Consider the following 27,803-nt stretch of genomic DNA (forward strand, 5'->3'; position numbering starts at 1 on the left):
GTCTGGATCAAAAGGCATGCACATTTGAGTAATTTATTTTGTTTTGAAAGCCTAATCCCAAATTGTTTCCCTGATGGGTGGATCGATTTACGGCTCGGTCGGCAATTGATTATTGTGGTTGTCTCGCCCAAGACCCTCCTACAAGGGCTGGGAGCTCTAGTAATTTACTCATGTATACTAGAAGAAGGGATGCCTTAGTCTTAAGAGTTTGGGATAGGATCTAGTGGGGTCCCCTGCCTTTCCTGCAGCAGTTGCATCCTCAGGGAGACGTGTTGTCCAAGCCTCAGGTACTGCAGAGCAAGTCAAAAAAGACATATAGACCCAAGAAACTGCCGCACATCTCCTTCACGTACCACGTCACCTAGGGCAAGAGTCCATATTAAAGATGGCGGCGCTAGCGACAACTTGACCAGTCACCTGCCCCAATGTGCGATTCGAGGGGGACGGGACCGAGGTGGCGCTGAGCCAATGATGAGCCAAGGATGGGCGGGATTTTCGGAGAGGGGGCGGGGAAAGGATGTGCTGCGCGCAGGCGCTGTGTCCCTGCAGCTCCTGGTTGTCTCGGAGCTCTCGCAGTAGATTGGCATCGATCGCAGAGGTGAGCTCAAGAATTGATGGGACCGCGGCGGGGTCGGGCCGGGGTGCCTTGGCTCTGAGTTCCGGGCTCCGGCCGCTCTGGAAGGGCATGCTCCGGGGGCCACCTCACGAGAACACGGGGAGCGAACGCTCGGAAGTGGAGGCGGGAGGCTGGGAGGGGGGCTCCCCTGATGGCGGAGGAGCTGGCAGTCAGCGGTGCTCGGGCTTCGAGGGGAATCGGCCTGGACGCAGGACGCGGCTCTTGGGCTGGGGGATGCAGCCCCTTCTGGACGGAGTTTGTTTGGGGGGCCGTGCGGGACCAGAGGGGCGACCCTTAACCTCTCTTGTCTTCCACTTCTTCATTCGTAAAGTGAGGAGGATAACACTTCTGCTGCTCCTCTCGCAGCCCACCACTGCCTCCTTTGAAGTTATGATCAATTTTAGGAACGAATTAGGGAGAAGAGCAGCCTCAAGTAAAGAGGGCTGAAGTGAATGGGAATTGTTCCCCAGACAAGTGAGAACCTCAATGGGCTAGTGTTCCTGAGGTTGGAGGAAGCAGAGGAATATTGATTTGGGGGGGGGGGGAGGGAGGAGGAGAGTCCTGGAAACCCACCTGACGCCACCTCAATTGCTGTCTTGGGGAGTGGGAAGGGAAGGTCTCTCTCCTGCCTGAACGGATTCGATCGTGCTGTCTGTCCCCGTCTCTCTCCTCTTACCCTCTGTCTCTCTTTTTCCTTCTGTCTCTCCTCTCTCATTCTATTATCTCTTTTCCTTCTGTCTCTGTCTCTGTATCTTTCTTTCCTTCTGTCTGACTCTCCTTTCACTCTGTCTCTCTCTTTTCCTTCTGTCTTTGACCCTCTCCTCTCATCCTGTTTCTTTTTCCTTCTGTCTCTCTCTTTCTCTTATCTCTTTTCCTTCTGTCTCTGCATCTCTCTTTCCTTCTGTCTCTGACTCTCCTCTCACTGTCTCTCTTTTTCCTTCTCTCTGTCTCTGTCTCTGCCTCCTCTCATTGTCTTTTTTTCCCTTCTCTGTTTCTGTCTGTCTCTCAGCCTCTGTTTTTGTCTGTCAGTCTCTCCTATGTATGTATTCCCCTAGTACAAGTTTCTACCCCCAGAATCATGAAAACATCTCCTTGTATTCATCCTCAGGGATAGGAGAAGGGTCATGGGATGAAGACAGCCTGAAGTTCTTGGAGCTGGCTGGGGAAACCTAAAGCAACTACCAAACCCCAGGTTGGTGTGGAGTCTTGCTATGCTTGTGTGAAATTTTTACTTCTTTGAGAAGCACAATTCAGTTCAACAGATGTTTATTAAGTATCTTTTATGCTCCAGGCACTCAGGGGGCTCTGAATTCTGAGAAACTGGTCCTGCCCACAAAGATCTTATATTCTATTAGGGAGAAACAATTTACTCATAAAAGAGAGAAGAGAATAAACAGTTATATAGACTATATTATAGAGAACATATATACTATATACCACAATAACTCTCTGCAGTAAGTGTTTTTTCCTTAATTGGAGAAATTGAGGCAACCACAGGTTAAGTGACATCACTCCAGGGTCACATTACTAGTAACTGCCTGAGATTGAATGTGAATTCAGGACTTGCTGACTCCAGGCTCTATCCACTGTTCCACCTAGCTGCCTCAGAAATAAATATAAAACATTCACAAAGCACATACAAAATAATTTGGAGAGGTAGGGTGAGATGAATTAGATATGGGGCCCTTAGTATAGGTTTCCTGGAGGAGGAGGCACTGGAATTGAGGCCTTGAAGAGAAGCAGGATTTTAGGAGGCAGAGGCACAAACATGGGGAGACAACTTATGGAAAAATCAGAGATGGAATGTTGGGTCTTGGAGAAGTGTCCAGGAAAGGGGACATAAGAGCTTTTCCTGTTGTATTAAGCTGTTCCATTAAACAAAGCAAATCCCAAGACATTTTCTTCATCCCCCATACTCTAGTCTACTCAGGAAAGGGTGCCAGGATGCTGTCTCTTCAAATATTTCCTGCTTCCTTATAATCATTCTTATTTGAAGGTGGAGCTTGGGTGTCTGCCAGATCATTAAGAAGATTCTTTGTTGGTGGAATTGGTAGGAATGCTAAAGTGAATGATTCCACCCAGTTTTTCCTGTCTCCCTCTTAGGTTGGGAGGTACCTGAAAGGTGAGAGATTGAGATTGAGGTAGAATTGGGTTGGGCCTTTTATAAACAAAACCACTTGAGCTTTGTGCCTTCTTTACTTGTAGCTATTGTTTTCCTCAATTCCTTCCTACATTTAATTTTTCTTTGAAAGGAGGCTGTGGCTATTGGAAAGAATTTTGGATTTGGAGCTCTGGATTTGAATCCTGACTTTGCCCCTAACTCCTTAGATTTTCAGTTTCCTTAGCTGGCTTTGCCCCTAATTCCCTTGATCCTTCAGTTTCCTTAGCAGTCAGGATAGATGACAAGGAAGGTTCTTTCAGCTCTGGTCCCATCCTCTTCTGACACTTGATTGGATAAAAAAATCAGAGGAGAATAAAATCTATGGTTGGGAGGAAGGGTTTTTAACCAAACAAGAGGTCAAGGCCATGGGAACACATAGAAACATAAACAGAATGAATACAAGGTAATTAGGTCAGACTTTCTTTCTTCCTTTTTTTTTTTTTTTGAGTTACAAACCATTTATAAGTATAGAAGTTGGAATAATATTTTTATAATAATAGCTTTTTATTTTTCAAAATAATGCAAAGATAATTTTCAATATTCACTCTTACAAAATCTTGTATTCCAAATTTTTCTCCCTCCCTCCCCAACATCCCCCTCCCCAAATAGCAAGTAATCCAATATTGGTTAAATATGTGCAATTCTTCTAAACGCATTTCTACATTTATCATACTGCTCAGGAAAAATTAGATCAAAAAGGAAAAAAGTGAGAGACCCAAAAAAAAAAAAAAAAGGAAACAACAATAAAGATGAAAATACCATACTGTGCTCCACATTCAGTCCCCATCCTCTCTGTACACAGATGGTTCTCTTTATCACAAGTCTATTGGAATTAGGCCAGACTTTCTGGGATGATCCTTGAGCAATGTCCTGAAAGAAGTGAGCTAGAGCTGAGCAGGAAGTGCATGGGAGATGGAGTGCCATGTGAACAGTGAAATTCTTTTTGGCTAAACTGTAAAATTTGGGAAGGGAAGTAATAAACAATGACTTTGAAAAGGCAAGGCCAAGTCGTGAAGGTCTTTAGAAGTTACATTTGTTTTTGTTCAGTCGTGTCCAACTCTTTGGTTTTGCATTTCCTTCTCCAACTCTTTTTAGAGATGAGGAAGCTGAGGCAAGCAAGGCAGGGTCACACAGTGAGTGTCTGAGGCCTAATTTGGGCTCATGAAGATGAGACTTAACTGACTCCAGGCTTGGTATTCTTTTCCCTGTGCCACCTACCTACCCCTAAAAGTTATAGTTTTGTATTTTATATTTCAAATAGTTTGTGTTTTATCTTGGAGAAAATAGTAGGCCTCTATTATATTTTTTGAGGAGCTACTAGAATTTGAATAGTAGAATGACAGCAATTAGATTTATGTTTAAAGGAATCACTTTGGCAGCTTCTTTGGAGGATGAATTGGAATGAGTTGAGATGAGGCTGTGAGATTAGTTAGGAGACTGTTAGAATCTTGGCAAAAGGTAATGAAAGTTTTGAACTAAGATAGCAGCCATGTTAAGTAAAGTAAAAATAATAGATGGGAGAGATATGGAGGTAAAAATGATATGATTTGGTATCTGATAGAATTTATGGGTGAAGAGAAATTAAGGTAATGGTTCTGAAGCAGGGAGACTGGAAGACTGAATTTTAAAAAATGTCTCTGCTTATTGTCAAAGAATTTATAATCCAACAGAAAAATTTATAATCCAACAGGAATGTAAGAATGCTAAGGCTACAATGGCATTAGTTGGATTACTAATCTTGGATGTAAAGCAGGCTTATGGTGGTTTGTACTGACTAATTCTGCTTTTTCTTAGGAGCAAGGATGGTGTGGCCCTGGAAAGGGAGTAAGGAAGCAGGTGCACTGGCATCCCTCATCCACTGAGGCCTGGGGCTGTGGGCCATGGCAGGTCGGCCTCTGGCCTGGCTCTTCAGCCTGCCCACCGCTGTAGTCTATGGTTCATTGTCACTCTTTGTCTCCATTCTACACAATGTGTTTCTGCTGTACTACGTGGACACATTTGTCTCCGTGTACAAGATTGACAAACTGGCCTTCTGGGTCGGAGAGGTAAGTGTCCCATGAATTCCATAGCAAGCTGGGTCTGTGATGTAGGACTGGAATTGAGGTCCTCTGACTTCAGAACTGGTTCCTTTTCCACTGGGTCACGTGGCTTCCTATGACTAATCTCTCAAGCACTATAGCTGTTCCCAAATCAGGAAGATTATAGCAGACACCCCCTTACAGAATCCTAGGAGCTTGTAACTGGGACTTTAATACTGGGAGCTGGAGAAAACTTGCCTCCAGATAGACCCTAGAGTGCCCTGGGTACTCCTCCCTTTGACTTGCCTCTCCCTCCCCCAAGCCTGCAGTGACTAGCCAGGCCATGCTGAGTGCTCAGACTTAGACTGTATATATTCACAGCCCTTAATTTCCTGCTGGCCCTGAGCAATCAATCTGTGTTAGGACATTGCTATCAGTATAATGGTTCTTTCTTTTCCCTGTTTACAGACAGTGTTTCTCCTTTGGAACAGCCTCAATGACCCACTCTTTGGCTGGCTCAGTGACCGTGTCTTCCTCAGCTCCTCACCCAGGTGTGTGGCTTAGGGATGGATGGCTGTCAGAACTTGAAGTGGTTTTATTGATGAAATAGTCCAAATCCTTCATTTTACAGATGGGGAAACTGAGGCCTGGAAACAGGAAATAAAGGGACTTACCAAGATCACACAATTTAGTGGCTGAATTTCTATGGCTTCCTGTACAGGGTTTTCTCCACTATTCTGTGTTGCCTCAGTTTTTATTACCTTTTGAGATCACCCTCTTGCCTAGGGGTGAGGGTCCCTTCTGTATTACTTGGAGTCAGAGGTACTAGAGGTGGGCTCCTAATCCTGAATGCTGTCTTTTCCTCCTGTTACCAATATGAATCTGGGGGAGGGAGAACAAAGGCAGGAAGGGCCCTATCTAACTGGTTAGTTCCTCTAGTCTCCAGACTAGATGATTCTTCCCCGTTTCCTTCCCTAATCACTTCCTGCAGGAGCAGGAGTAGAGAGTGGATTCTCTAAGTGGGAAAGCCTGGAAGGATTTGAGAAGGATCTGGGCCTCTGGTTTAGGGGATGGCTTATGGGGCTGAGACCTTCCCAGGGTCCCCGAGCCTCCGTGTTCCTTCTGTAAATGGAAGTTCAGTAAATTGTTCCCAGATTTACATGAGGCAAAGGGGAGGAGATGTGGGCACACTGTGTGGGGATGAGTCTCCTGATTCCTTCCTCTGGTCCTTTTGCAGGGCAGGAGCTTCAATCCCAACCCAGGATGTGGTTCTGAGCAGGCTCCGGGCTCTCAGCCGGCATGGCCCATTGCTGGCTCTCGCCTTCCTGGCATTCTGGGTGCGGTGGGCACCTACGGGGATGCAGTTCTTGCTCTGTTTGTGTCTCTATGATGGCTTCCTGACCCTGGTGGACCTCAATCACCATGCTTTGCTGGCTGACCTGGCTCTGTCTGCTCATGGCCGAACACACCTCAATTTCTACTGCTCTCTCTTTAGCGCAGCGGGCTCCCTCTCAGTCTTTGCCTCCTACACTGTGTGGAACAAGGAAGATTTTTCTTCCTTTCGTGCCTTCTGCGTGGTTCTGGCTGTCTTCTCTGGGCTTGGCTTTACTGGAGCCACATGGCTCCTAAGGCAGCGATTTGAGACAGAAGGGAAGACACTGGGGGCCCTGCATTCAGCCTCAGAAGGGTAAGTGGTCCATTGTATTCCTAGCTCCCCTTTGATTCTCCACACATTTGTTCTGGGAATACAGAAACAAGTGACTTTGTGGAGTTTATATGCAACTGGGGAGGGATCTTATGGACTCAGGGAAGTGTTATGTAAGGTAAATTGAGATAAAAGAGTTAACTGACAGAAGGCTTCCCAGAAGAAGCAGCATCTGAGCTGAGCTTGAGGTGAGAGAAGGATGCTGAGAGATGGGGCTGAGAAGGAGGCAGAAATGGGCAGTAGCTTGTCTCTGAGGTTCCTGGCTCTATGACCTGCATTTTTTTTTCTTTTCTCCAATTGCCTTATCATTTCTGTTTCTTGATATGTTTTAGTGTTAAAGACACATTCATTTCCAAACCTATCCCTCCCCACCTCTCATATTCATTGGGCTAGCTTCTATAAATAAAGACGGGGAAAGTCCATCGGCATGGTAACTCTTTGACAGACTCAGAGTTCCCCACTTCAGTAATGAAGGGGAAAGAGATGCCTTTGTTCAGATCTTCTCTGGGCCAAACAAAGTCCTTATGATACACAGCATTCATTTTTGTTTTATCTTTATCTCAATTGTAGATTATATTTCTCTGGCTCTTCTATATGTCTTCCTCTGTTTTTCTAAACTCACATGTGTCATTCCACGGTAACATTCCCTGATATTAATGTAGTTTGTTTAGCCATTCCTTACTCTATGGTTTTTGTTGTTCAGTCATTTTAGTCATGTATGATTCTTTATGGCCCCATCGGGGGTTTTCTTGGCAAAGATAGTGGCGTGGTTTGCCATTTCCTTCTCCAGCTCCAGGTTTTACTGATGAGGCAAAGTGACTTGCCCAGGATCATACCGCTAGTAAGTGTTTGACCCAGATTTGAGCTCAGGAACTCTATCCCTTGCATCACTTGGCTGCCCACTTGTTGATCCACTGCATGCCCAATTCTTGGCTCTCAAAAAGGTTTTGCTATTATTGCAAAAATCTTGCAAATATTTTTTAAACATAGGGCCCTTCATTCTGTCTTTGATTTCTCATTTGGGGGTTAGGAGTGGGAGTGGGTTTATCTTTAGCAGTGGCATCTTTGGATCAAAGGGTATGAGAATTTTTAGTCGCTTTTTTAAAAGCGAAATTCCCTAATGCTTTCCAATTCACAGCAGCTCTAACAGTGAATTCCTATGCCTGCTTTTCTGCAGCCCCTTGCACACTGATTATTTCCAATTTTTGTCATCTTTGCCAATTTGCTGGATATGAGATAAAACCTCAGTTGTTTTGATGTGCGTTTCTCTTACTTAGAGATTTGGAGGAATCTTTCATGGGTAAGAGCCTGCCATTCTTTGAAGAGCTGCTCGTTCAGGCCCTTTGCCCACTCCGCACAGTGGCCTGACTTCTAATTCTCTCTCCCTGACCGGGCCGGAAGGGCCCAGAAGACTAGAAGGGAAGAATTAGGAGATGACAGGGCAGGGCCAGGAAGGGAAGGCAGAAAAGGAGAGGAAGCCGGGGAGCTCTGGGGATCAGGTGTGGGAGGAGAGCTGCAGCAGCCTGGGCCGTCTGTCTCTGTCTCTAAAGCCCAGATGGGGAAAAACCATCCACCAATGAGGAGGAAAAGAGGGTCACTCTGGGCGAGTACCTCCAGCAGCTGGCACGCCACCGAAACTTCCTCTGGTTCGTAGGCATGAACTTGGTGCAGGTATGGGCGTTGTTCTTGTCCTCCTCTCCATGTCCCCTTCCCAGTGCGAGAACCGTGTCCACAGCTGGGGTTGTGGAGCCTAAGAAAGGGTGGGCTCCCTGTGGGGAGAGCCCTGCAGCGTAAGATCCAGATGGGTAGATGAGAAGCCCTGGGATGGGCGGAGATTGCATTTGTGGGTAGAAGACTTGGTTTCAAATACCTCTGCTTACCCATAATCTCTGTATCACCCGTATCAGCTTTGGGCTTCAGTGTTTTGTGGCCTTCATTTTGTGGCCATATCAGTTCATGTGGCCTTTGAGGTAGTTGGTCTTCATGATCTTTAAAACCTTTTCCAGCTCTGAGTTTTATAACGTGGCTTTCCCCATGTTGTAGAAAATAAAGAGCATGGTCTGAGAGCCAGCAGCCCCTCTAGCTTACTCTGTACTTAATGAGACCTCAGTTTCCCTTTCTATTAAAAGAAGAGGTCCAAATAGTCTGGAATAGACATACTACTTAGTGGTTTGACAATATTTCAACTGCCCAGGAATCTGTGCCAGAGACTCCATTTATGAAAAAGGGGTTCTAGGTCAGGCCACCTGGGGAAAAAGGGAAGCCCAACTCACCCAGCTTCCCCACCCGCAAGCGAGCTCACAGCGTCCCTGCTGGAGTTGGAATTGAATTTTATCCACAATCCCACCAGTGTCTTAGCTCGTGACAGTGCAAGCTGGGAAGTCACATTTGAAAATACTGGTATTATTTTACATTGTTCCACTAAAATGCATGTCCTTTAATAAAAACTAGCTGCAACCGTGTGACTCTTTTTCACTTTTGTGACTATTCAGCATGATTAGTCAGTAGAAAATAGGATAGTTTTCTGTGATTTCCAGAATTTCCCATCTGTTGTGGGAAGAGGATGCTCCACACAAATTTAAACCTTTTTCTTAGAGATGATAGTAGTCGACCAAAACTGTTTTGCCCTTTAATTGGCCCATTTTACAAAACAGTGGTCTTTGCTCCCAAAATCTGCCCACTGCCCACGGTGACCAGCTCGGGGCTCCTCAGGGGCCTGCCTCTGCTGAGGGAGACTGCCCAGCAGTCTCCCTTTGCAGCTCCCTTCCTCATGGCTGCTGTTGGATCCCAGGTCTTCCACTGCCACTTCAACAGCAACTTCTTCCCTCTCTTCCTGGAGCACTTGCTGTCAGACCAGATCTCCCTCTCCACGGGCTCCTTCCTGCTGGGTGAGTGGGGGTCTGGACCTCTGTGGTGGGGGCGGGGGCGTTCCAGCCACCCTGTGAACCGCGCCAGCTCCCCAAGCGAGAGGAGGCCCCTTCTGGCGGCAGAGCCTGCACCTCCCTGGTCCTCCCTAACTTGCCTTCTCCGTGGGGAGGGCTCTGGAGGACAGGCTGGAGCAGGGCTGGCACGGCCGGGGTGGGGCCTTGCTGGAGGCCGGGTCTTCCCTGGTGTTGGCGTTGGGGGGGAGGGGCAGAGTTGCAGGCTTCTGTGGTCTTGCCCAGAGTGGTTCCTGGGGTTTGTGGGCCTCGAGGCTGGTCTCGGGTGTCTGAAGGCATCGTCGCCCGAGGCTGGGGCAGGAGCACGGGAACCCCAGCGCTGCTGCCCAGGCCCACCCTGTCCCTCCTCCAGAAGCCTCCGAGCGCCCTCCTGGAGCCAGGGCTGGGGCCTGGCTCCTCCTAACTTGTGCAAGTTTTCCCCTAGGGGTGTCCTACATTGCTCCTCATCTCAACAACCTCTACTTCCTGGCGCTGTGCCAAAGGTGGGGCGTCTACGCAGTGGTTCGAGGGCTCTTCCTTCTCAAGCTGGGCCTCAGCCTCCTCATGCTGCTGGCCGGGCCGGACCACCTCCACCTGCTGTGCATCTTCATTGCCAGGTACCCAGGGACCCCTCTGGTCCCCGCCTTCCCAACCTCTCTGTGACTGGCTGTTCTCTGGTTCCCTTTCCCTCCTGTGCCAGTCCTACCCCCGATCCTCTCCATCCTCACTTCCTCCACCTCCTGCCAACTCCAGCCCAAGACCAGCAGATTATTCCGATTCCCCTAATGCCATGGTTTCTACCCATCTGCAGCAACCGTGTGTTCACGGAGGGCACCTGCAAGCTGCTGACCCTGGTGGTCACAGACCTGGTGGATGAAGACCTGGTGCTGAACCGTCGGAAGCAGGCCGCTTCAGCCCTTCTCTTCGGGATGGTGGCCCTGGTGACCAAGCCTGGCCAGACCTTTGCCCCCCTGCTGGGCACTTGGCTGCTTTGCTTCTATACTGGTGAGTGCCCTCCCCTCGAGGAGGGAGGTGGGTGGAGCGCCCTCAGAGGCTAGTGGCTCTAGTCCCAGCCAGCTGTTCCTCGGCCCCTGGACTAGGTGGGGATGAGCCTCTATGGGGAGGGAATAGCGTTGGCTGGGTGCCATCTGCCTTGTCCCTCCTTAGAGACTGAGCAGGATCTTCAGGGGAGGACAGTTTGACTTGCCTTTTCCTTTTCCTTATTCTAGGCCATGACCTTTTCCAGCAGCCCTTGCTGACTCCGGTGGGCAGTGCAAGGCCTTGGTTGGACCCCCCTGCCCCACCGCGGGCATCCACTTTACGCCAGGGATGCTTCTACTTGCTAGTGCTGGTGCCCATCATGTGTGCGCTGCTGCAGCTGATTACTTGGTCCCAGTTCACCTTGCATGGGAGACGCCTGCACATGGTCAAAGCCCAACGCCAGAGTCTGTCTAAGCCCTGGGCTTTGGACATTAAGACTGTGTGAGGGACCTCCAGGGAAGGCAGACTAGGGTGCTGTTTGCCCAGCTACTTTCTTAACCTAGCCAGGAGCTGGGAGTCTCCTCACCCAGGCTCTTCTCTGGCTTTGTTTCTCAGGTACAACAGGAAGTAACATGGCTGGGGAATGGATCTCCAGGGTTTTCCTTTGGACCCAGATGCAGAGGTCATAGTTTGCCAGGCTTCCTCTCATCACTCTCTCAACAATTGACTCAGGGCAAAGGCTATGAAGTGGGTTCTCAGGATGTGGTTCTGGGCTGCTTTAAGCAGCTGAAAAGAACCAGGAATCGGGTAGGGCCGAGTTGGGGAGGGGCACACCGCTCACCCCCAAGTCAGTGCTCTCTGATTTGTGCCTAACACAGGTATTAATGAAGCTCTTCATTTCCCTCTGCACAAAGAGGGCAGCAGAGAGGGCTGCCTTTTCAGAAGCTTGGGATGGCCCTGACTACCTGGGCAGAGGCTTATGGAGAGGACCTGTTCTCCATAAATAAGGGTGGTCATTGGACCTACATGACTCCCAGAGGTTGGCCTATGCTGGAAGGTCAAGGTGGTGGCACTCTGTGGGTGCCTCACTTCCCCAAACTCTTTTTGTCATTTCAAATTCTTTGTACTTCACTTGCCCCAGAAATGGATTCATTTCCCAGGGACTCATTAAAGCCAGTAAATCACTTTTGCTCCTTAGACTTTTTGTCAGGGCAGGGGTTTATTGCGATTGGCTTCTGCATGAAGAATCGGTCCAGGTGGCTCAAAGCTGAGGGTGTCACAGCACATGTAGAAGACTGAACACCAGCCAGAGCAGAGGGAGGACTCAGGAGCTAGGAGTGTGAGAAGCCTGAGCCCAAAGTAGGGCAGTGCAGAGTCCTAGGTTTGACAGAGATTAGAAATCTTGATCTTTCCTCCTGTCCCGGCCTCTTAGTAGCAGACAAACGAATGAGGAGGTCTCAAGATGAGCCCAAGACAGATGGCAGCACTAATCTAGGTCCGAGGTAGCACCACTCACTTGTGACTGGAAGGGAGCTGGCCAGCTGACCTCTAGTCCAAGGAGCAATAGTTCCCTCATCTTGTGTGTTGTTGACTGTAGAGAACACCAGGCATCAAGTATCTATGGAACAACTTTATTTAAGTACACTGGGCACCACCAGGCAACGTGGTTTGGAGACAGGCTGTGCAGGGCAAAGGCTGGGGCTGAGAAGGAAGGTGGAAGGAAGCACACTGCAGTTTGGTTGCCACATTGCTTTCACACACACCTGGCCCCCCACTCTGGCTGGGGCCTTTGGTCACGGTGGAGTGGGGGTGGGGAGGACACTGGCATCTTTGGAATTTCGAAATGGGATAGGCAGGAGCCTGCTACACATCAGGGGAGGGCCACATGATTATTCACAATGCCCTAAGTATCAATGAAGGCAAATAGGCACCCAGGGGCTCCTAGATTACAGGCCACTGTTTAGGGAGGAATGGCTCAAGCCAGATGCTTCAACAGAAATTGACCCAGAGCAGGATGTAAAACCATCTCATTGGACAAGGAGTGGGGCACTGCCTTTCCTTCCTCAGCGCCCGGAGCCCTTGCTTGAAGGCCTAGGCTGAGTTCAGCAGTGTCAACCCTAAGAATTAGATCCCTCTTCCAGTGATTTCTTCCAGTTCGCCTAGGTAGTCAGCAGCAGGTTAGGGGCCCTCTGTCAGACTCCCTCCACTCCAACTTCCAGCTCTGGCTTTCCTTCTTTCTCTGTTAGGCCTGGGGCCCATGATGAAGCTAAGGACACGATGCAAAACTTAAGGCTGGCCAGGCCATTGGATTCCCAAGGGTGGTCTGCCAGCCAGTCTACACTGCCACCAAGAAAGCCAGAGACCAGACTCCTTTGCACCTCTGCCTAAGAACCACCCCCAGAGGGGTTTCAGGGATAAGGCACCTTCACTTCCTTCCCTAGCTTACTTTTCGACAAAACTACAAAACCCCAGTGAAGGCACTGGCACTCAATGCACCAGAAAAGCCCACTTGGAAGTCTGCCTGGTGACAGAGCTATAAGCTTTACAGGAGGAAAGGATTAGTGTTGGCAGGAATGCCTTTGCTCAAAACCTTCAGTTCCAACTGGTCCCAGTGCCCATGTCTGCTATCTCAATGGGATACTGTTAAGAGTACTTAGTGAGACCCGGTGGGTCCCCTATCTCTCCAGGGGCTGGGCTACTACGCTAAGCTTAGGTGCTGTAAACATTAGTGTCTGGAGGGAGACTAGCAAAGGGCAGATAGTAAGCAACTCGGAATCTCCCCTTGCCTCCTCCTCAGTCCTCTTAATGACTAGGAGGTTTATCAAACACTTTAATAATAAATAAAATCATATGGCAAATAGGATTTTACTTAAACTGCATTGAAGCAAAGATGGAGGAGGCACATAAAATGTGCCTGAAGCTGCAGCTTCCCCCTCATCTATCCTACCTGCCAAGAGTGCAACTTGATCCAAAAGGCAGGTTAGCCCCACCTAGGCTCCTTAAAACTCTCCCCTCTGTTTTCTCCAAGGTTTTACAGAGCAGAGGAAGAACAGCAGCAAGGACATTGTGAGGGATGTGCTTAATTGGCCTGCGCCTCAGCACCTTCCTCCAGCCAGTGACCCCTACACTCCACCAGTTCCTTCCTGTGGTCCTGACCCTTAGGTAAACCCAAAGATTCCTGTCCTCTCACCTGTTCCCCTAACCCAGGGATTTCTGTAACAGCCCCGAGTGTGCTTCTCCTTATTCCACAAACAAAAACAGCAAGAAAACCAAACAGTTCCTGCACAGGTCCCTATGATCAAGTGGCCAGCAAGTAACCATGAAGAGCAAAGGGAAGGTGGTAGGCCTGAGCTCCAGCCACCTGGGAGGTGGTCAGGGAGATGGTAGCAGGGCCTTTCTTTTAGGTGATTTAGTTTGCCCTCTCCTCTCCCTACAGCAGTAAACATAGTCCCAAAAAGAAAGAAAAAGGACCAATAGACAAAGAAATGGGGCACTCCAGCCAGGTGTTCTCCCCTCTCAGGAGCAAGTTAGTGGTCAACCCCTGGGTCCTAAGCTCCATTGTGGGGGAAGTCACCATCTTTGTTGGGCACCGGGCTCCCCGGCCCACACTGGCACACGCACATCCACACGCATACATACCCACACCCACATCCACACATACCCACATACAGGCAGCTCCTCACACACTCCAACTCAAGAAAGCGAGTTTTAAAGTGGAGTTAACTTCGGAGAGAGGTGAAAGAGACGTCCAAACACTAAAAGGTTTTCCTGTGGATGGAACGGGCACCGTCTTCTTCATATTCCTTTTTAGATACCCACATCTTCTTAAAGGTGTCCAGAGAGGCCAGAATGGAACCCCTGTGACAGAAGGAACACAAGGGGGCAGTGTGAGTAGCTTATATCTAAGTTAAAACCAGGTTAAATTGTTCTTGAGCTCAATTAGGCCTTTATGCACCCACCTCCATAAATACTCACCCGATCCATGTTGAATATAATCTCTCCTGAGGAGCAGATATCTGCAAAGAAGTTGAAAAGAAGGGTGAGGCTCAAATCCTTCCCTTTATCTCCCCCAAAGCAGCCAGTTAGAAGCATGGGGCAGGCAACCTCTATGACTAGCAGCATGGCCATCTCTGGACGCTGTCTGCTGACAAGGCCCTATTCTCCTAAGGAACCCACCCTGGAAAAAGCCAGGCCCGACTAATGGACCTCATTGCTCAACAGAGCCCTGGCTATCCAAGGCTTTTACCACTACAATCTCATCACACACTGGGAAGTTCCTGGGCAGAGCAGCAGACCTAAACACCTGCCACTTTTGCCCTGCTGTTCTGACAGCAGGGCCCTCAGGAAGACTTCAGAGTCACAGGCTGAAGGCCATAGAACTTGAGTTAGACTTCCTTTCTTGGCAGGCCTACAGAGGAGGCAGGAGTCATCTGAGGCCTGGATCTCAAGGACTTAGGCCAGAATCTTCCTCGGCCTCATGGTCTAGGTCACTGGAAGCAGCAGGGTGAGTCTGAGGCTCATTCCCACACAGGCTTTTCATACCCCAGTCCCAGATTTTTCCTACCCTGATTTTCACGTCTTTTGGAGCCAGTTTCTTCACTTCACTCAGTAGTCTGTCACCAAAACCTGCAGAAGCCAGGAAAGGAAAGTCCCAAGTGATTTCTCCAGTTCCCTGTGACCACAAGGGCCAGTCATTCAGGGGGTGATGACAAACCTTTGAATAGGGTGGAACCTCCTGAAAGCACGATGTTGGAGAAAAGCGTGCGCCTCAAGTCCATGTCTGACTTTTGGATGGCAAACACCAGCACTTCGTGGATGCCCTCACTCTCCTCGCCAATCAGGTCTGGCCTGAATAGAAGCTCAGGGGCACGGAATCGAGAGGGGCCAATCTGCAGAGCAAAAAGCCACTTTGGAGGAAGGGGGGAGGGGAGGCTTCTACAGGGGCCATTAGCCTCCTGTTTTCCCAGAAGTTTAGGAAAGAAAGTAGAACTCCAGGGATATTGGCTCAGGGAATTTAGAAAGTCCATGTTTAGGAAATAACCTTTATAAATATATTAAATGGGCCTTGAATGCAAGTTCAAGTAAGGCAAGTCCTGCTAGCAAAAAGAAACTGCTCTCTTGGGCAAGATCTATTGGCCCATAACCCCTTTCTGCTGCTGAGAGAAGCCTAAGGCCTGCCTCAGCCCAGACTCCTCCAACTACTCCATCAGTCAATCATCTCTCTAGCCCACTGGCCCACTGAGAACAACTGGAGTATTTTTGCTGATAGCTCATTTTTCCCTATAAGGAACAAAGTTGAAGATGCTTTTAACATCAAGAAGCAAATCAGAATATAAAGCTGCATAATCTGGTCTGTAATCATACTTGGCTCCCAGCACCAATGACTGTTTCTTGTATCTGGCTTCCAAATTTTTTGTAGCCCAAACTACAGATTAACATTTGAGGCAGCATTAAAGCAGCTTTGATTTTCTAAGGATTTGGCAAAGAAGCAGTTTGTTTTTCAGACCCCAGCCTCCACGGAGCTAGCCCTATTTCAGCGAGGGTTCTATTCCCAGAGGTTCTCTAGTGGATTTGTAACCTGTTCAAATACCTCAATGGTGCTCCCATCAGGCAGATAGTACTGAGCCTTCTCTGTCTCCAAAGTTTCATCTTTCTGTGGATTTATGGACAGATAGCAGGCTCTCTGTAAGGTAAAGCACAAGAGGGTTAAAAACAGAAGATGTTATATCAGAGTTAGAGTATTATATAGCAGATGCCTACTATCTATAAGATCTACCTTCAGAGCAAAGTTTTTGTGAGAAGAAATGGCTCTAAGGTCTTTCCTTTTCCTTTCACCAGTTTTCACTGCTAGTCCAACTCCTGACCACTTGGAACATGTGGCTAAGAAGGTGGGTAACTCACAGTTCTTCCACAGCCATAACTACAATAAGCTTTCTCTTTCCATGTGAGGAATGTGGCCTTGGGGTGCTCCCTCATTCCCAGCTCAGCTTTCTGTAAGAATTCTTCCTTTTCTTTAGAAGAGGAAAATAAAGGAGGTGGTGAAGGTGTCCTTCTGGGCACTGACCACCAGAGGGCAGCAATTCAGGAAGCTAGCCTCCTGGCACACCTATTGCATTCTGGCTGCGCAGAAGGAGCTTTCCAAGGAGAGCACAGATATAGTCACAGTGGCCTTCCAAGTCTTTTTTCAATACTTCAAGGATGTGTCATAATGCTGGCAGAGGTGCTTCCTCCTCCACAAAAATGGGTCATGACCCCTCTAGCACTTAGTTGAGGGTCCTCATGAGTTGCTTTGGCCAAAACATTCATTACCCTGTGAATAAGCACCAGAGTGATGAGTCTCTTTGAATTTAGCTAGCTTGGTCTTCAAACAGCAGACGTAGAGTTCATCACCTGATTTGTGCCAGAAGCCTTTCCTGCTTGTTAGGGCCCGCCAGAGACTGCGTTCTGCTGGCACTGCCTTTTAGAGCTCAGGCCTGCCTCCACACCTGGCTAAGGCACTAGAAATCAGCAGAACTTTAGTGGAAGCCTTGTTGCCAAAGGGAAATACAAAGAATCAATGACATTTGCTAGCAGGGGTGAGACTTGAGCCCAGGCCTTCTGACTGGAAATGCAGAGCTCTTTCCACTACTTGATATAGGCCTCCTCTCCTCTGGAGAACGAATTGCTGGGAGACTCCCTACCTCTCCTTTCTCCAAAGACACTGACTTTCCTTGGAAGCAACTAGGGAACACAGAGATAAGAGTATTGGACTTGGTTATCAGGAATACTGAAGTTCATATCCTTCCTCAGACGTTTACTAGCTGTGTAACCCTGGACTTCTTTTAGCCTCAGTTTTCTTATCTGTAAGACGAAGATAATAATGGCACTTGCCTCACAGAGCAGTTGTGAAATGTCAATGAAAAAATACACATGTAATGCAGTCTGCAACCTTAAGATCATTAAATAAGTATTAGTTGTGTACATTATTATCACTTCCTTTTCCCTCCTATTCCTGGGAAGTTGCATCAATGCTCTTTAGGAGCCCTGCTTCCCCCTTCCTGACCAGTTGCTCTGGATTCCAAACCCAGTTCTTGCTGGTGTTCCTGTCCTGGAGAGAGCTCACCTCTTTGATGGTCTTAACAATTTCAAACTCAGATGAGGAGTGAAAATCATAGCCCTCCTTGCGCAAGTAGAGACGGAGGAAACGGGAGACATCTCGGCCAGCAATGTCAATGCGCATGATGGAGTGGGGCATAGCAAAGCCCTCATAGATGGGTACTGCGTGGGTGACACCATCTCCAGAGTCCAGCACCACTCCTGTGGTTCTTCCTGTTGCATATCTGAAGCACAAGGGTCAGGAATCAATAGTCTGACTTTTCCTCCAGGAAGAAGTCCACTCCTTCTAAGTAAGCTGCCCAGTTCCAGCTAAAGTCAAAGCCCACCATTCATGGACAAGGAAGGCACTTCTACTCCTTGCCTCTCAGTTAATTCAAGTAAAATAATGAAAACTAGGGACTGGAAGGGAAACTCACATATTGCCTTCCCCTGAAGAAATGAAGTCCTCTGAGAGGAGGGACTACTTTGTCTCATCTTTCTTTTCCCAATTCCTAGCACAATACCTGGCATGTGGTAGGTGATTTAAAAATGTGCATTAAATGAATAAATACTTTTCTCACAGAATTGCGAGAAAAGCGCTTTGTTATGTATCCATAATTATAATCATGATTATTATTTCTACAACAGCTTCCTTGGAGTTGGACCACCCTCATAGCATCACTAAGTAGAGCTAAAAAATGAAGCAAGATTTGAGAAATATATACAATAAGTTAATCATCCTCCTTTGAAACCAAAGCTTTACTTATTTCTTTCACAAAGCATCCTGGAAAAGCCCCTGAAAAAGCTGACTCTTTCAGTAGAGAACACAGCTTTTTCCTGACTTGTTCCAGTGACTCCATTCTCCCTAGACAGTACCCATATTCTCTTGACAGAAATGGGCACACCACGTATTAGGATGTGCAGTCAGAGAAGAACAAGGGTTTAAAGGAGATTTTATAGCATATGCTGTTCTTCCCCTCCCCCTCTTCCTCCTTCAGGATTCCCAGCAGGCTTAGCAAGCATTCACAGATGTGCACAGCATGGGTAAAACCATTTCCTAGTTTATTACCCATGTGGTTCTGCCCACTGGGTACTAAATTCAATATCAATCTGAGTTGACAGAAATCTGAGTGGACAAAGACAACAAGGAACTCTCATTTGGTTTCCACATAGATCAATTCCTCTATGATTACTAGTCAGCTTCAATACCTCCCTTTCCCTTTTTCCTCTCTACCTCTCCTAGATTGGGGCACCAGACTGTTCTGAAACATCCTGACTGGATGGAGTTGGGGACCAGCTTAGGTTAGTGGCCTGATTATTTACCCCTGGGGACAGTCAACTACTCACAGGCTAAGCACGGCTTGCATGGAGATGAAGAGGGCTGGCACATTGAATGTCTCAAAAAAAACTTCAGCAGCACGTTCCCGGTTTTTTCGTGGGTTCAAGGGAGCCTCAGTCAGGAGCACAGGATGCTAGTAAAACAGCCCCAACCTCATATGAGTATGATCTCCAAGGTTCTAATTCTCATTAACAGGTAGGTAGGTAAAGAAAATAGGAGCCCTGAATGGGCAGCAGACTGGCCTCTATCATAGCTGACAGAGCTGTGAGATCTCCCATCCAAAATGCAGGACTAGGGGTATTTCCTTGTACTTTTCAGGTCTTTGAGGGCTTCCTGTGAACAAAACAACTCTCACCTCTTCTGAGAAAGTCTGAAGCTGGTCTTTGGAATAGACATACTGCCAGATGCGCTCCATGTCATTCCAGTCCTTCACAATGCCATGTTCCATGGGGTAGCGGATAGAGAGCAGTCCACGATGCTCCTAAAAGCAGAAAGCAAAACTTCTATATAACCAGTAAACTTTCAGCCCCATGGTCCAGAATTCTGCTGTCTCAGTGTTGTGCTTGTATTCAGGTTAAAAAGGGAAGGGACTAAGCAAGAAAATGTAGTTTTTGAAAAAAAAAAAAAAAAACCAAAACCAACTTGGATATATTTTCAGTTATGGTCAATATGCTGGCTCACATTACTTGTTATAAAAGGATATATTGGGAGAGTTAGTAGGAAGTAGCAGAAGCCATTGAAATATAAAAAAATTGCACAGAGGAAAAAAATCCAGAAGGGGACATTGAAAACTACAAGACAATTTTTTTTTTTTTTTAACTACCTCATTCAATTCAATGTACCCACTTCTAACTGTATGTAATACAAGTAAACAATTTGGTATTTAATCCTTTTTTTGAGGGGTGAGAGGGACTTCAGTTCCTCCAAACTCAACCTATAATCTAAGAGACTTCTTCCATATCTCTAAAAAGCAGAGCTTCTTAAAATGGGATTCATGAAATTGTTTTTTCTGTTGTTTGATAACTGTATTTCACTGTAACTGGTCTTTATAATCCTGTATGTTTTATTTTGTGCATTTTAATATAATATTCTGAGAAAGGGTCAGATAGATTCTATGACCCAAACAAGTTGAAGAAGTCTTACTCTGGAATGATTCAATACTCAATCTCCCTTCATTGCTTCAACTGCTGAATTGGAATAAATACTAAGTCATCAGGACTTGAAGCAATAGATGTAGGGTATTCTGCTTATTATCTGGAACAAAAATAATAAAGTTCATATAAAGTTTCTTATTCTTATGGGTGCATATCTGGAAGGCCAAGGCTGACATCACTAGCAAGAATATTGCTATTCCTCTTAGTAGAAAATAACTGAAAGCTTTAGCACTAATGAACTAGTTATATGAATATTGATCACTATATCTATTACACAACCAAGTGAGAAGCAATAAATTTTTGATTCATTGCATTTCTTTTCATGTGACTGAAAAAATTCCAAAGAGTCTCAATTTCAGGTCTATGTTACTGTTTGCCACAACAAGATCAGGAAGAGCTCCTGAACCAGAGGTTGTTGCTGTGAGAAGTGGGATGATATGATGATTGGGATGGGGACTATGTGGAAGATCATGAAAGGAAGCGGCTTCTTTTTGTAGCTGTGTTCTTTTGCTAAGACGGGCAACACTTGGGGAAGGGATAAGGTGGGTTTTAAGATCTTGAAGGGAAAGCTCTTTTGATATCTTAATATAACTTATCTGTAGTTCATTACCTCTGCTTTGGGGCCAATGAAAATGTCTCCTTCCAGGGCTCCAGCCATGACACGGACATGTTTGGGTCTGCCTACGCTGCAAAAAAAAATTAGGAAAAAGACAATTTTACCAAAAGACACAAAAAAAATGTTCTGTCAGTATATCTCTTTCTTCTCCTCCTCTAAAAACTGAACTAAGTTTAACAAATTCTTCTCTCTCCCCACAACACAAATTTTCCAATAAGAGTATCACACCTAAACAGGTTATCCTCCATGGTCCTCACAAAAGAGCAGAGAGCTAAAGTAGAATTATGAGATTCATTAAGTTGGCCTTCTGGGCCTTTTGCTTCCACGCCAGTGTTCCTGTGCTTGTGAACTCTCTGGTCAAAGAAGAAAGCTATGAGAAACTCATTCTCACTCACAAATATGAAATTGGTTCTCTCTCATGAATAGCACAGTATATCTTAATGGTTGCTGAATAAACAAATTGCCATTCAAAGGAATATGAGCATTTTAAAAGAAGACTTCAAAGCAATGTTTAAACCAAATGAATAACTTAGTACTGTTAGACTCTCAGGCATCAGCTGGAGAGAGAAAGAGAGAGGCCTCTCAAGTCAAATCAAATATGTAGTTCAGCCATTTTGACTATCTCTAAAGTTGACACTTACTCCTTACTGTCCCAAGTATTTGAGTTGTCCTCTTAGCTCTTCTTAGGTGCCCAAAGTAGGATTTCTTTGAAAGGCAGGAGTCTGACCCCACAATGACAAAGACACCCACCCTAACCTCTGATTAAGCCATTGTGTGACTTACTAGTTTGGAAAACAGTACTTGGGAATTTGATCTCCTGCAAAACCAGCTTTAATCACACCAGAGCCCTAGGGAGAAAAGTGAGGCAAGTTTAGGAAAAACAATGGAGAGTCAAAGGAAAGTGAATATGAATTCTAAAGCCATAAATTCAAGGATGAAGTATCTTTCCCACGTCATTTGGAGAAAATGCATCCTCCCAACATATAACTATGTAATGTTTTTAAGTGCTTTGAGTCCTGTCTTTCTTCTAATCTCACTGAAACAGCAGCAGGCCAGCCCTCCAAAGTGTCCTGCTGATGCTGAATTTGATCTCTATAGATGCTATCTAACGAAGCTGAACAGAAAAGTCACATGTAATGCAGTGTATGGTACAACGTTTTGCCAATCTTCACAGAGAAAGAGGGGAGGATTCTTGCATAAGGATCAGAGGAGAGGCCAGCTCAGATCATGAGGATTAGCTTGGCCTTTGAGGTTCCATGGTCTGGTTATGGTACCCATACTTGACAGTTGGAGTCTTAATTCAGTATCTACAGCACCACTCAATGGCCCAGGGAGGTTAATCATCAGCTTTAGGAAGAGATAGCAACATTATGCGTAACAGATATCTGAGGTACACTGCTTTAGGTATATACCCTCTATCCATTCAACAGGATTTTAAACTTCACTGTAACTAGAACAGCTGATTTTTTTTTTTTTTTAAGCCTAGGTTCCTGCCATTTTCAGAATACATAGGGTATAACATGCCACAAACTGCCCCAGGTCACTCCCTTTGTATATAATGCCTATGTGCAACTACAAGTCTCAGAGAGGAAATGAGATTGACCACAGGAGCTATAATCTAGTATATGGTGTGATATGGTAAGGAGATTAGCAGAAAGTGGTTAAAGAACAAGGATAGAGAGGTGAAAAGACGAACAAGCCAGTTCTTTGAACAAATGGTAATAATGAATCACTGCCAAGAAAAAGAAAGTGGAAGGATTCGATACAAATGGCTTAATTTAAAACAGGTATGGAACAGAATTTGAAATTGCTCATTAATCAATGTGAACAGGAAAACTGCCCTGACAAATCCAAGAAAGACAGGAATAAAAGTCAGGAAAACCCTTGGCCAGAAAATGGCCACAAGTGGAGTTTTGGTTTCAAGAATTTTGGTTCTGGAACCTATGGAGAAGACACCATATTGAAGTGATAAGAACAGTTCACTATAAGGAGAATTCTGGTAAACTGGCTAACTCAAATCTCTTGGATTGCTCATTGTTCTTCTTTGGGTTCGGTTATGTAAATAGACCCTGTTAGCGCTCCCAGATGTTTCTATGGCATAGAAACCTGGAAAGGAAAACTGAGATTTCCAACATTGGTTTTTAGGAGGTATGGTCTCCTTATTTGTACTTCAGTCTAATGGCACAGAGATTAAAACACTTAATAGATGTTTGCTAAATTGATTTGAATAAAATTATACAAAGAGAGGCCCCTTAGGGATTAGATTTTAAGCCAGACTAAGATATATTCATTTCTTCTCTTCTTTTTTTCACAGTAAGAACACAATAAGCTTGCTCATCTACAAGTGTTACACATTGTATATCTTTTCAAACTTCTAAAATGTATTTACCAGTTTTGAAGATTTATTCCTCTCTTTTTCCTTTTTTTGGTCTGTAATATGGTGATACAAAAAAAAGATAAAATTTATTTTAAAAGAAAGCAGAGAGGAGAGAAAGAGACAGAGACAGAGGAGAAAGAGAGAGAAAAGCTTGCTGTTTTCAAAAAGAGATTTTCCACTTATTAGAAAAAGGGACTTTTAAAAAACGTCCTCCTGGGCTTGTGGAGACATGTATTTCGCTATACTCAAGTCCACTTGTCCTTTTCAAATCCACTTTGGAATTACAAATCTAAGTAGTGGCTGGCCTGGGAACAGGCATGCTGAGATTCCTAAGAAGTCCAATATCCAGTTTAGATCCAGAAAAGCTCAGGCAGTGCTGTTAATGATGTATAAAGTAGTATCACACTTAGTTTCAGAGCAAGCAAGGGTTGTCAGAGAATGAAATGGACCTGCTAAGTGGGGAAGGAATAAGTAGTAGCAGCATGCCCGGCCAAACCACTAGAACACACAAAAAGGTTATGCCAATTTCCTTAACAATAATTTATAATTAGGAACTTAGGAACCTGGCAAATGAGCTGCCACTTTCTTTATTATTCACCATGGCAAAAGTCAAATAAACAAACACATAGCAGCAGGCTCATTGAAAACAAGTGTTCATTAAATATTTGATTTCCTCATTAAATATTTGATCTCTGAGAAGAATTAGAATCTTCTGCCAATGATGGTTACATGGAACACAGTGATTTCAGTGCTGAAATGCAGTTTCTAATGTGGGAGGACAAGCCACTAGTTCCTCTGCAGGCACCAGAAGCATACAGTACCCAGATTGCAAAAGGTCTGGGACTCAAAGACATTTTACCACAGGCACTATTTAATGCCATAGCTGTCCATTCCTGAGCATTCTTCCTCCTTGTAAGTGGAAACAGGTGCCTCTCAACAAGCAAAGCCAAGAATCAATGTCAGCAGACGAATTCAAAAGATACTGTTCTACACTTAATCACTGGGGACAGCATTATTTTAAGGTGTTTACAACTGCCTTTAGCTTTTTTCTTTTCATATCCATTTCTAGTTGTTTTCTGGACTCCCACAAGCATTTTAGGTAGTGTGAGATTTGTGGTGCTTAATACATATTCAACTAACTAGCATATCACTTCTTAAAACAATCCTCATTTAGGTACAAACCAAGACTTTGAATATCAAATTCTAGATGATAGCATGATTTGGATTGGTTTCATTTTCTAGTCCACTTGAGGGTTTCTAAGATTTTCTAGAATCACCAAATTGGAAAAATTTTTTAAGAGTGAAATAAGTATTTTTTAAAAAGATAAAAATCTGAAGAGCTTCAGCTAAATCTCATCTATAGCACAGGGTCACAGATTTAGAGCTGATTGACCAGAGGTCATCTGGTTCTTCATTTTACTGATAAAGATGGTAAAAGTTCAGAGAAGTTAGATGATTTGTATAGTCACACAAGAGGTGAGAGGATGAGCTAAGATTTGAACCCAGCTCCTCAGACTCCAAAAGCTGTATTTGTTTCAATACCATGAGTATTGGACAAACTTCAAACAAAAGAACTTCAAGACTACAGAACTTTGATCTTTTAGAAAGGAAACAGTAACCTTTAAGTTCTTACGTTATCAAGGACTTGGGACAGGAGAGGATGATCATGTATGAGCAGTAAGTTCTCTTTTTGCCAGAAGAAAACTGGAAAAAAATTTTCTTTAAAAATTTTAAGCAAATTTATTTGCCAATGATTTCCTGTAGTAGATACACAATTTTCAAAATGTAGTCCACATGTATACTTGTAATATTCTATTATTCTACTCTATTATACTATTAGTAATCATGGGATTTTAGAGCTTAAAGAGTCCTTAGAAATAATTAAGAACAGCCCAAACATTTTGCATTTTAGAAACTGAGGTTCAGAAAGAGGAGAGAGCTAGAGCTAGAAGGAATCTCAAAGGCCACCTTGCAGTCCAGCTCTCTCCTCCTAGATATGAGAAAATTGAGAGCCAAGGAGGTTATACAGTCTTGTCCACAGTCTCATACTAGTAAATTTCAGAGGTGAGATTTCAATCCAGATCCCTCTTTCTACAGAGCTAATGTTCTATCCACAGTCCCACAATGTCTTGCCCAGGGGTCAAACATAAAGTTGGAGACAGAACTGAGACTAAAATCCAGGTCTTTTGATCCAAGTCCAGTATGTTTTCTACCATATCATTGTACTTCATTTTATTATTAGTGATTATATTTAATAGAAACGTATTTCTGCCTGTAATTACTGATGATATCTTAGCTCATCGACATTTTCTTTCTTTCTTTTTTTTTTTTAATAACTTTTTATTGACAGAACCCATGCCAAGGTAATTTTTTTTTTTTACATTATCTCTTGCACTCACTTCTGTTCCGATTTTTCCCCTCCCTTCCTCTACCCCCTCCCCCAGATGGCAAGCAGTCCTATACATGCTCATCGACATTTTCAAGAATAATTTTTTTTCTCACTAATTCTAGGTAGCTTTTTGTGATATTAAACAGGAGTAATACATGATAGATAGCTAAGTGGTATCTAAGCCAGAAGAGTTGTTGATTAAAAAAAAAATGTGCTTTTTTTTTGCCCTTCCTTAATCCCTCCTTCTCATTAGTACTTCATTCTTAGATTCCAGGAAAAAGATTTCAATATCTTTGTAAAATGCTAAAATGTGAGACCTATTTCCATCAATGAAAAAAAACATCTCATCAAAACAGATATCTGATTCAGTTATCTAATATGGACTCATTGTATTCTTCATCCTGGGAGCTAAAAATTGTTGTTAAAGAGTCATCAAAAATTAGCTCAGAATTTCAAACACTAAGAATTCAATGAGATCTCGAAAACTAAATATAATGTGGCATTCTCTGCAGTGTCCTAAAGACAACCGACAAGTTTCTCAGATTTCTTTTTTAAATCGATGTATTGCGCAGGGATAGAAGTATTTTCCCAGTGAAAAGACAAATGCTGAGTATTCTAGTTTTAAAATTAACAATATTATTCTAAAGTACAACTTAATGTTATTAGGGAAAAGAAGAAGGGTGAACCCCGCCGGGGAAATTAGCTATCCTTTATAATAGAGAACGAACAAGGAGAATGATGGAAATTGAGATTACACATAAATCCAAAAAGCAGGGGGAAGAAGTTCAAATGAAAAGACTTGCCGTTTCTATTCCCTAGAATTGCGGAAGGAAATTAAAAAATTATTTCCAATTTGCTAGTTGCTAATTATACAAAAGAGGCAAAAAGAAGTTGAAGATATACTAGTTGTTTCTGGAGGCGGCCAGTAGGCACATGAAGCCAAATTCAAAAAGAGAGGACCCTAAAGTCTGAATGCAATCTTATTCCTTTTAAATATTATTTGGCTACTTAATCACCACTCTACTTGGGTTCTCTCTCACCGAGATGACTCCCTTTAAATTAGATCCACCTTGAATTAGGCAGACATTTCTCCAAGGGCATCATCAACGCGACAAGGTTCAAAGCGGGCACCTCAGTTCCGCGAGCAATCAACTACCGGGCTTCCCCGGAAGCTAGCACGTGTAATCACCATAGACTTTTTACCTTTACGGAGAGGTATTAGCCACTACACTACGTAAGTACTTTTGGGAGCCTACAGTTTGATTTTTTCCCCAAACTAGAGATCCTTTTGGATTTTCTGCAGAAGGAGGGGAACCTCCCAGTGTCAAGACTCCCGGCTTAATGGACATCAAGATTATAATTAGTGGCCATTAATAATAACAAAACCCAAGAAGTCCTTTGTAGCCCCAGAGGTTCCAAAGCAGCCCCTTCCGACCCCACCTAGGGGAGGGATCTGGCATTCCCACGTATCCACCCCGCCCAGGACTAAACAAAATAAGGCCCTTCCCCACCCATGGGCGGAACCCTATTCCACCGGCCTCACCAACAGGAATCTCAGGAGCCAATCCTTGAGACTTCTTTTCTGCCCCGTCCCGCCCACAGAAAGAGGAAACCCTAAGGCATTTCACCAGATTGACTAAGGAGCCAGCCAATCCTCTTAGAATGATACCCCATCCGGCGAGCCCGAGGGGCGGAACCAACTTGTCGTGATGGACAGCTTCGTGAGCCAATAGGATCTTCAGAAATAGAGAAGGGGCTGAGCCCGGGGCGCCGACTGAGCGGTTAAGGCCCCTTAAGCTAAGGGCCCGATGACCCGGGGGCTAGGAATGGGGCCTGTCTCTCCTTCTATCTCTACTCTAAGGATGCTGGCCTATGGACCGGCTAGGGACTGCCTCCCTCAAGGAGAATGGGACGGCCAATTCCTCCTGACAGGCCGAGTCAGTGACAAAGAGTCGGCGGCTAGGGCGGGGAAACCGTGGACTAAAATAGCCGGGCTCTGCTGGAAGAAGAGAGAAACAAGACTCACATTGTCGATCACAACAGGCTGGTTGGCGATAATATCGTAGGACTCCATGGCAGAGAGGGTCTCTTCTCCGGAGGAAGAAACTGCCAGCCGGGTCCGCTGCTGCTACCGCCGCTACGCATGCGCAATGCTGTCGCCGGGACAAGGAGGTCGGGAGAGTCCGCTCCTCGCCCTCCGGAAGACTACACTTTCCAATATGCTATACGGCACCCCCTACTGGGAAAGCTGTGCTCAATCTTTCAGAATTGAGCGAAGCTTTGCATGATGGGTACCAGCCTTTTCTTCCCTTAGCACTTTGGGCTTTGTAGTTTACTTGAAGAAGTGAAGAAGGACATGAATTGTTTGTTGCATGATGGGAGCTGTAGTCCATTAGATTCGAGGCGGGTTCGAAATAACGTGCTGGGACTTGTAGTCTTTAATACTTGTCCGTGT

At 45.3% G+C, this 27,803-nt stretch overlaps 2 protein-coding genes across 2 annotated transcripts; one reads left to right on the forward strand and one right to left on the reverse strand.

Annotated features, from left to right (window-relative positions):
- Positions 1–496: 496 nt before the first annotated feature.
- Positions 497–11,584, forward strand: MFSD13A (major facilitator superfamily domain containing 13A). The gene is made up of 10 exons (XM_051981312.1): positions 497–598; positions 1,725–1,808; positions 4,572–4,822; positions 5,264–5,346; positions 6,033–6,482; positions 8,051–8,171; positions 9,292–9,388; positions 9,864–10,035; positions 10,230–10,423; positions 10,648–11,584. Exons 3-10 carry the CDS (start codon positions 4,658–4,660, stop codon positions 10,902–10,904), a joined length of 1,539 nt encoding a protein of 512 aa, XP_051837272.1. The 5' UTR covers positions 497–598; positions 1,725–1,808; positions 4,572–4,657; the 3' UTR covers positions 10,905–11,584.
- A 430-nt stretch (positions 11,585–12,014) lies between these two features.
- On the reverse strand, positions 12,015–27,603 carry ACTR1A (actin related protein 1A). Its single transcript, XM_051981313.1, has 11 exons — positions 27,375–27,603; positions 21,366–21,430; positions 20,577–20,652; positions 19,168–19,293; positions 18,821–18,945; positions 17,502–17,718; positions 15,990–16,082; positions 15,114–15,288; positions 14,964–15,025; positions 14,375–14,415; positions 12,015–14,257 (listed from the first exon to the last, which is right to left on the reverse strand). The coding sequence occupies exons 1-11, from the start codon at positions 27,420–27,422 to the stop codon at positions 14,155–14,157; spliced, it is 1,131 nt and encodes a 376-aa protein (XP_051837273.1). The 5' UTR covers positions 27,423–27,603; the 3' UTR covers positions 12,015–14,154.
- Positions 27,604–27,803: the final 200 nt, after the last annotated feature.

This window comes from Antechinus flavipes, chromosome 2 (assembly GCF_016432865.1).
Source record: "Antechinus flavipes isolate AdamAnt ecotype Samford, QLD, Australia chromosome 2, AdamAnt_v2, whole genome shotgun sequence".
Lineage (NCBI taxonomy): Eukaryota > Metazoa > Chordata > Mammalia > Dasyuromorphia > Dasyuridae > Antechinus > Antechinus flavipes.

What these genes read in the sequence shown, in the direction of transcription:
- MFSD13A (XM_051981312.1), top strand. Translation starts at nt 4,658, where the DNA reads ATGGCAGGTCGGCCTCTGGCCTGGCTCTTCAGCCTGCCCACCGCTGTA. An exon ending in CTGCATTCAGCCTCAGAAGG is followed by an intron (nt 6,483 to 8,050) that starts GTAAGTGGTCCA and finishes CTGTCTCTAAAG; the next exon opens with CCCAGATGGGGAAAAACCAT. An exon ending in TAGGCATGAACTTGGTGCAG is followed by an intron (nt 8,172 to 9,291) that starts GTATGGGCGTTG and finishes GTTGGATCCCAG; the next exon opens with GTCTTCCACTGCCACTTCAA.
- ACTR1A (XM_051981313.1), bottom strand. Translation starts at nt 27,422, where the DNA reads ATGGAGTCCTACGATATTATCGCCAACCAGCCTGTTGTGATCGACAAT. An exon ending in TCATTGGCCCCAAAGCAGAG is followed by an intron (nt 19,294 to 20,576) that starts GTAATGAACTAC and finishes TTCTGCTTTTAG; the next exon opens with GAGCATCGTGGACTGCTCTC. An exon ending in TTCAGACTTTCTCAGAAGAG is followed by an intron (nt 18,946 to 19,167) that starts GTGAGAGTTGTT and finishes CTGTTTTACTAG; the next exon opens with CATCCTGTGCTCCTGACTGA.